The sequence below is a fragment of the Ixodes scapularis genome, unplaced genomic scaffold (assembly GCF_016920785.2).
Source record: "Ixodes scapularis isolate PalLabHiFi unplaced genomic scaffold, ASM1692078v2 PGA_scaffold10__122_contigs__length_95168666, whole genome shotgun sequence".
Taxonomy (NCBI): Eukaryota; Metazoa; Arthropoda; class Arachnida; order Ixodida; family Ixodidae; genus Ixodes; species Ixodes scapularis.
In genome coordinates, this window is record NW_024609836.1 from 79,747,198 (window position 1) to 79,754,819 (window position 7,622).

The 7,622-nt window shown below is 43.8% G+C and overlaps 1 protein-coding gene and 1 pseudogene across 1 annotated transcript; one reads left to right on the plus strand and one right to left on the minus strand.

Annotated features, from left to right (window-relative positions):
- Positions 1–356: 356 nt before the first annotated feature.
- Positions 357–2,625, minus strand: LOC120845192 (annotated as a pseudogene).
- Positions 2,626–5,513: 2,888 nt separating this feature from the next.
- On the plus strand, positions 5,514–6,751 carry LOC120845193. The gene is made up of 2 exons (XM_040216999.1): positions 5,514–6,081; positions 6,198–6,751. Exons 1-2 carry the CDS (start codon positions 5,514–5,516, stop codon positions 6,749–6,751), a joined length of 1,122 nt encoding a protein of 373 aa, XP_040072933.1.
- Positions 6,752–7,622: the final 871 nt, after the last annotated feature.

Below are 7,622 nucleotides of genomic sequence, written 5' to 3' on the forward strand. Positions count from 1 at the left end.
ACTTAGTACGCTTCGTTTCACCCTACGTTCCGACGCAGCCGACGCTATGATTTCATGGGACCAATCAGACAGCGTCAAAAGCCTATCATAATGCTGTTCGAAATGTTTCTTGCTCCTATAACCACTGAACCAGTCATAAACATAGCAGGTCCAGTGACGAGCACTTGACGCGCTGGATTGGTCCCATTACCTCGTAGCGTCGGCAGCGTATGGACCTAAGCTGTGCCGATGTATACGAACATGCGCTGCCTTTCTTTTTTTAATTCTAATTGGAATTGTGGAAGGACACATTGCTGGACATGGTTGATAGTGTTGGCTAAGAGCAGCAGCTTTCTGTAAGACACTGGTTGATTGTACTAACTTACCAGTCGCTGGGAAAGCAGTCCTATTACTCGTATTTTCCTGAAAGCACACAAAAGCACACTTCAATATAAATCACGTTTTATTCTTGCATAGGCTTATTCGCGGATTTCTGAGACAGAAGTACCTACGGGAGCAGCTGGCGACCTTTAATGCACTATACAAGAAGAGTCTTGTGGCAAGGCAATGAAAGTTTTAGGCAGTTCGTGCAGACAGCGACCGGTAGCGCTGCATATGTTTACAACTTGGAAAGTCACTGTAGCCCGCCTATCGAGACTGAGACAGCACAAGGCGCTCGTAACTCTTCGCAACGTTCTTCTTTTTGCTGTACTAATTTTGCGCGCCGGTGGCGTCTGCGAGTTGACCGTAATTTCCGAGTTCAGTGTCTTTGGCCGAAATGTCTGGAATTTCGGGACTTCTTTTGGTTGCGCAGATGGTGGTACACACTCTAAAAAAAGCCCGTGCGTTTGCTTTCCCGCACAACATTCGGGGAGCCAATCAGCGCAACTTACGGAGGCAGCTCAGCGAATGACGATGCCGAAACAGCTGTTTAGACCAAAAAAAGCAGTCTGAGTTGTGGCATTAAGCAATGCAAAACGCCACGCTAGTATTGCTTAATATCACAACTCAGACTGCGTTTCTTGGTCTAAACATATGTTTCGGCATCGTCATTCGCTGAGCTGCCTCCGTAAGTTGCGCTGATTGGCTCTCCGAGGTGTTGTGAGGGAAAGCAGACGCACGGGCTTCTTTTAGAGAGTAAAGCTTATGTCAACATGCCGTAGGAGAGGAAACGACAAAACAGCTGATGCGCGACAAAGACAAATCCGCTCAGTTTAGGAGCAGTTTCGACTTTGCCTTTTGCGATGGTGTATTACTTCTTGAAGTGGTGACCGTCGTAGAAGAAGACAAAGCCGAAACTTCTCGTGAAGGGCCGTAGCCACATTCGGACCGCAGCTCTGGCCTAATTAAGAAAGAGACCGAGTAGTCCTGGAAACGATGAGTTCCCTCATTAACTTTAACTTTGAAATTACACGATACCTGCGCAGCTGCACTTGAATTGAGATTTTATTAGAAAGGTTGACGATCTCGAAGCGGCGAATCATCCCTACTCTATGTTTGTTACGGCCTCGCTAACAGTCTTGGCTTATCGACTTTAGAGGATCTCCTTAAATCTCCGTTTTGGACCGTCCGTTTTCAGATGATGTTTTATTATTCATGCATGCATTTTCGCAGAATGCTCCGATTGCTGCTGACCACACAAAGTTACAGAATTTGAATTACAACACACGCAGAACTCACCGTACGGACATTCTTTTTTGCATGTTTCTAGGTCCGGGAATTTGTTTGGGCCCGTTCCACAACCAATTTCTTGTTCACATTGCTCAGTTCTTTTGTCGAAGTAATACGAAGTTGTCACTTCAACATCTTGAGCGCAAGATGATACCGCACGCGGTGCTTCACAAATACGTCCTGCAGAATTGATTTTGTTTGAATATGACAGGCTCAGAGAGGTGCTACATTCGCCACATCGAAACCTTTATAGAGCTCCCGCTGTAAAAATGCCTACATTGTCATCTACTTTTATCAAAAAAACATATTGTTATACGCTAATTTTAATAGGTATCTTCTCTCAACAATGAAGTTAGAAGATAATAAAAAAGGCTAAGATATAAAGATATGTCGTAGGTGATATGGGGTACATCCGACAGCGCCGGCATTACCTTGCATACCAGAAAAGGACAATCTGCGTTTTGAAATCAAACATAAACTGAAAATCAAATTAAACAATATTTGATTATATTAACTAATAAGTAAAGTTAATTAAACGTCGATTATAAATAAAATGCATTACACGCCAATTGAATGATAAATAAAGTCGAACCACACCTATTAAATCATTAAACCCGACTCTGCAGTTTGAGCTGATAACAAGTGTAAAAACATCTATTTGTTGACGATCCAGTTGCACCTTAGTGCTCTAGCCTAATGGCGAGTTCCTCCAATATTTCTTCTGAGAAGGAGAACAACACACAAGTCGGCATTTATCTTAAACCGAGAAGAAAGTCGTTCATTGTCTTAAACTTGTTGATGAAAAAGAAAGTTATCTGTGATTTTTAGCAGCAGGGATGAACATCGTGATAGTAGAATGAACTCGAGAACGTTACAAACACAAAATGGCCCCTTGAAGAAGGCAGACTCACTATCGAGTGCAGAAGTGAGCATGACTGCAGAGAAGACGCAGGTGACTGCAATGATTGCCTTCATCTTGTACCGTAGGCGCTGACGATATTGCCACAATGTTTAGCATGGGGTTATATAGCACTTCGCTAGAGTAGAGAGGGGGTATTGCAATTTTAGTTTTATTTGATCCACGCACCTCCAATGTTGTCCACGAGCATTGTTATTAAAGTCTGTCGCAAAAGCCAAATATTGTCTAGAAATTTCTCGCAGAGCTTGTGGCAGAAAAACATTCGTTCATTACCCCCATGGCAACAATAGACAATCGTTGTGCGTCAGAGGTTAAAAAATATTTTTTAACTGCCCGATGGACATTGCACATTTCTATTGTTTGTCAGGTAGTTTTCTATTATGCTTGAGTGAAAGCATCAGTAGATAAAGAAAATATTCTTATTTTTTATTTGTGTTTTGGTGGGAAGCATCCGATGCTTTTATGAACGAATAATACTGCCGCTTCTGGCTTGGCTACAGTCCCTAGGATCCATGACAGCCAATTAGGCAGATATTTTGCTTAGCTGAAAGCAAAGCACTTTAATCATATGCTCTCTGACTATGTTCTATGAAAGTCATAATAAGTAGTTTTACGATTTATTCAACCTAACTTGTTAGGTACACCAAAATTAGGACTGTTGGTACCAGCAGGCAAACGATTTGATAAAAATGTATTAATAAAGCTTCCTATAAACATTTTATAATGTACACACATATACGGGGTGTTTTTGCGACTATTTTCAAGTATCCCTAAAAAGCGGGCTGTTGACAAAAATATAACCTCTCTTGTAAACAATTTGGCAGCCACGGCGGATTTCAGGCAATGTAAACCAACGCACCAATTATCAGAATAATTATCTCAGATATTTGAATTAACGTTGTACTTATTGAACATTAACATAATGTTTGAAATCGAAGCTGGTTTAGAGTCATCGAAAACTCCAAAGTCCGTCAAGTTTAAAAAGACTTGGAGCACGTGGAAAGTGCTGTGGTGCTCTAAACGTACCACGCCTGCAAAGGCGCAACGGTGGCGATGCGCAAAACACGGATAATGAAACTATAATCAGTGCTTTCGTATGCAGTAACTTGCACCTTCAATGCAGTGCATCTAAAAATAGTTCCTTCAGCTTTATGCCCGTTTCCATTTAAGAATTGTGATGGCTGATGACATTCATTTAGCCTACTAGCGATTGACGGCTGTCTAGCTGTACATTCACCAAAAAAAAAAAAAAAAAGCAATCCCTACTTTAATTAATACAAAATATGACACTAGAAATGTTGCCTTTATGTCAAAACGCCATTATCCATTACGGACACAACGACTTATGCAGGATCGAGCACTTTCTAACACTATTACTTTGAATGCAAGTGTAGTGCAGGCAATCAAATAATTATATCAGGACCCTTTATGCGGCTAGTGCTTAATCACTTATAGCTGTCAGTTAGCAAGAGCAAATAAAAATAAAACCAAATCATAAAAAGGGCCAAGCAGACGATATCTTCACGACGAGCAAAAGAATATTTTAAGGTTTCCTTCTTATCTTATACTAAAATCTTATACTAAAATCATCTCCTGTATCTCCTCATCCATTTTGAATTGTCCGTATAGGCCTTCGCGGTTTAATGAACAATGAGGATGATAATGGCTGCTTCGCACGTAATTACTCTCTTATTGCGGGTGTTCGTTTGTTTCTTTCTATTGTAATACGCGTTTTTTATATATTATATTTGGAAGAGAACCTGCAAAGGGAAAAGGCACAGCATTCAAGATAAAGATATTCTTGCTTTCCTCGACCTCCTCTACGAATTCGCGCTTGTTGTTATTACTTCATTTGGGATCTATACAAGATGTCTTCTATTAATTATTACAGTTTTTTGTTGAATACAAGGCCCGCGCATTACGTTTCGTTAGTAGATACCCGATCCGCCCCAAGCGGCAAACAGGCTGAAGCTTGACGAGAGTATAGGCCGCGTGTGGCCGCGACTTCTGAGCATGAGCGTTGCCACCTGCTGAAAACGAACTTCCACAGTCCATTTGCAACGTGCAACTAACACCATCAAGATTGCCGCTCTTACCAGCCTATTAATGGGAGCTCGTTCTGAGCATGACTACTGACGCAAGCGATGGAGCAGACGATGCCGCAGACGATGTAGCAGACAATGTTGCTCATCCGGGACACCTAAGGGGCGCTCAGGGGATATACTAGTGTAGATGTTTAGTGAATGAAACGCGCAGGCCTTGTCTTCAAGGTGGCATTGATTTAGCCCGGCTCACACTGAAACTTGCAAGAATGATGTCGTATTTGCCAGGTCCTCACTTGTGTCGTTGGCGCGCCCATAAAGGGCACGCTTGAAACTCCAACGTGCCCTTTCATAGCATCATTGTGGGCTCGGCTTGCGACGCTATTTTTGTGAAATTTTAATATTAGTTACAGTCAAGACAGCCATTCCAATATAACTTCTGCAACTATACTCGTTTTCACCTTAAGAAAAAAGTGGGTGTGTCCCTCTCATCGCATGCTTATTGGTCGCATGCCGTCGCACATATTATTCCGTTCTGCGAAGTAGTTCCGATAAACGTTTGCTCTGGGAAGCTAGCGTCATTTAAGCTTAAATAAATTTGTTAATCTCAGTAGGATAAATAAAACACCTCCTTAGTACGCGTGTATTCACGTAATTCAACGCCTCACAAGATCTGAGGATCGATGTTCGTAGCCAGCCGGCCAGCCGCTGTTGCTGGACTTCCAATATGGCGACTCCAACATCTCTGACTGATCGGTCCGTGAAGTCAGCACTCTTTCCTGAAGACGTTTCCCCTCGGCTGTACTACAAACGTCACGCAGGTGGAAATGTCCTGTAGAGCCAGACAAGGCAGTGTGTTATGAACGTTTATTCTTGAATGCGGCGGCAGTACTAAGAAAAAAATGAGGTGGAAGTCTGCCGCCGCAACGGGGATCAGTGTTAGCTCGATCTACGAGATCAAGCGTGGCTTTAAACGTGCCAACGGAGCTGTGAAATCTCCTTCAAAGAAGCGCCCGAAATTCGCTGAGAAAAGGAAGAGGATTTCAAATCACGACGCGTGCACTTTGACGGCCGTGAGAAGCTGCCTGCACAATTTGTTCTGTCGGGGGGAGATTCCAACGTTGAAGAAAATCGCCGCTCGTCTCCAAGAAGACAACGTGCTGCCGTCCTGTTCCGGGTCTACCCTGTATCGCCTGCTGAAGGACATGGCTTTCCAGAAACAGAAACGGAATCGCAACTCCTTCCTAATTGAGAGAGAGGACATCGTCGAGTGGAGGCGGCGGTATTTGAGGGCCATCGGAAAGCACAGAGTACCGCAAGATGAGACTTGGGTGAACGCCGGCCTTACAGTTGACAAGCTGTGGACCCACAGCACCATAAAGTCAGCAAGGCAAGCCTTCATGTCTGGACTGACGACCGGATTAAAGGTTCCTTCTGGAAAAGGTGAAAGAGTGATTGTCACCCACGCAGGTAGTGACACTGGCTTCGTGTCCGGCTGCCTGGACGTGTTCCTTTGGAAGAAAAAGGGGGACTACCACGATGAAATGGACTCGAAAAGGTTTGAAGCATGGTTTCTTCATTTATAGACAACGCACCATACCACAGCAGAAAGGCTGAAGCAGTTCCCACAACTGCAACAAAGAAGGGCGAGATCCAGCAGTGGCTCTCTTCCAAAAACCTAGACTGGACTGCCACAATGAAGAAAAAAGACCTTCTGAGCATCGTGGCAACGGTGAAGGATCGCTACACAAAGCACAAAGTTGACGTCGTGGCTACGGACGTTGGACACACAGTGTTGAGGCTCCCACCGTACCATTGCGAACTAAATCCCATAGAGTTGATATGGGCACGAGTCAAGCAGGAGGTCGCCTCCAAAAACATCACATTCAAGCCCAATGACGCCGAGCGGCTCTTGAGGGAAGCAGTGGACAACGTAACAGCTGTCCATTGGCATGACTTTGTAGAGCATAGGAAAAAAATGGAGGCGAAGTTTCGAGAATGTGATGTCCCAGAGTCGAACCTCGAGCCAGTGATCATACCCCTCGATGCAAGCGACACGGAGGAGGAGAGTGGAGACGACGACGAAGCTGACGACGAGGATGAGAATGAACAGATTGACCGTGAACTAATATCCTCCTAGGATATGTTCTCTTCTGAAAGTGGCTAGAACTTTGGACTTTGTTTGTCATACCCCAGAACACAGAGGGGTTTTTTTGAGGACCATTCACATACTGCAAAATTGGATTCCCGACTTCATACACGCCTAAGCTCCAGTGTCATGTTGTTGTCGTGATTCTACCTTTCATTACGTAATAGCCTTGTTCATGGCTTCTCGGGGTCTTTGAAATCAGTTGTATGTATCCCACTGCTCCGTGGATAACCATTACAAAGATTCACCATAAAAAAAAAGTTTGCAGTTGTACTTCACTCGCTAATTTGCCCATCTACAGCAGAGGTGTCAGGCGCCATTTTGCCTTTTTGCTTGCTAAACATATATGCACACAATAACACTTTAAGGGTCGTTTTCATTCAAGAAAGAAGACGTAGTGTTGGGCGGCATGCCGAAAGGGCACCATTGTTCTCGAATGTGACCCTGAGCGTAACATTTCACTTGCTCACCTCATGCGAATTCAGTGTCGCTTACACCTCATTTTGAGGTCTAAACATCATGTTCAGCCCAGTCTTTCATTGAGAATGAGATAGCTCCGTTACTGCAGTGGTGAGTTCCCCATGCGGTTTGTGGGAAAGTAAACTCACAAACTGCCATCCACATGCCTTGGAGTCGCTCTGGCAATAAACGTATCTCTCATTCACCATGCTGTTTCAGATTATAATCGGGATTCTTATCGCCATCCTCACACAGGGCCACTCGGGCAACAAGCAGAAGCTTTGATGGGATCGTGGAAGAACTTATCTCACATCGACCACGCTGTTTCTGCTTATAATCAGGATTTGTACCACCATCCCCACACCACGGAACTTAAGAAAACAGAATTAAAGAATAAAAATTT

What these genes read in the sequence shown, in the direction of transcription:
- LOC120845193 (XM_040216999.1), top strand. Translation starts at nt 5,514, where the DNA reads ATGAGGTGGAAGTCTGCCGCCGCAACGGGGATCAGTGTTAGCTCGATC. An exon ending in AGTGATTGTCACCCACGCAG is followed by an intron (nt 6,082 to 6,197) that starts GTAGTGACACTG and finishes CTTCATTTATAG; the next exon opens with ACAACGCACCATACCACAGC.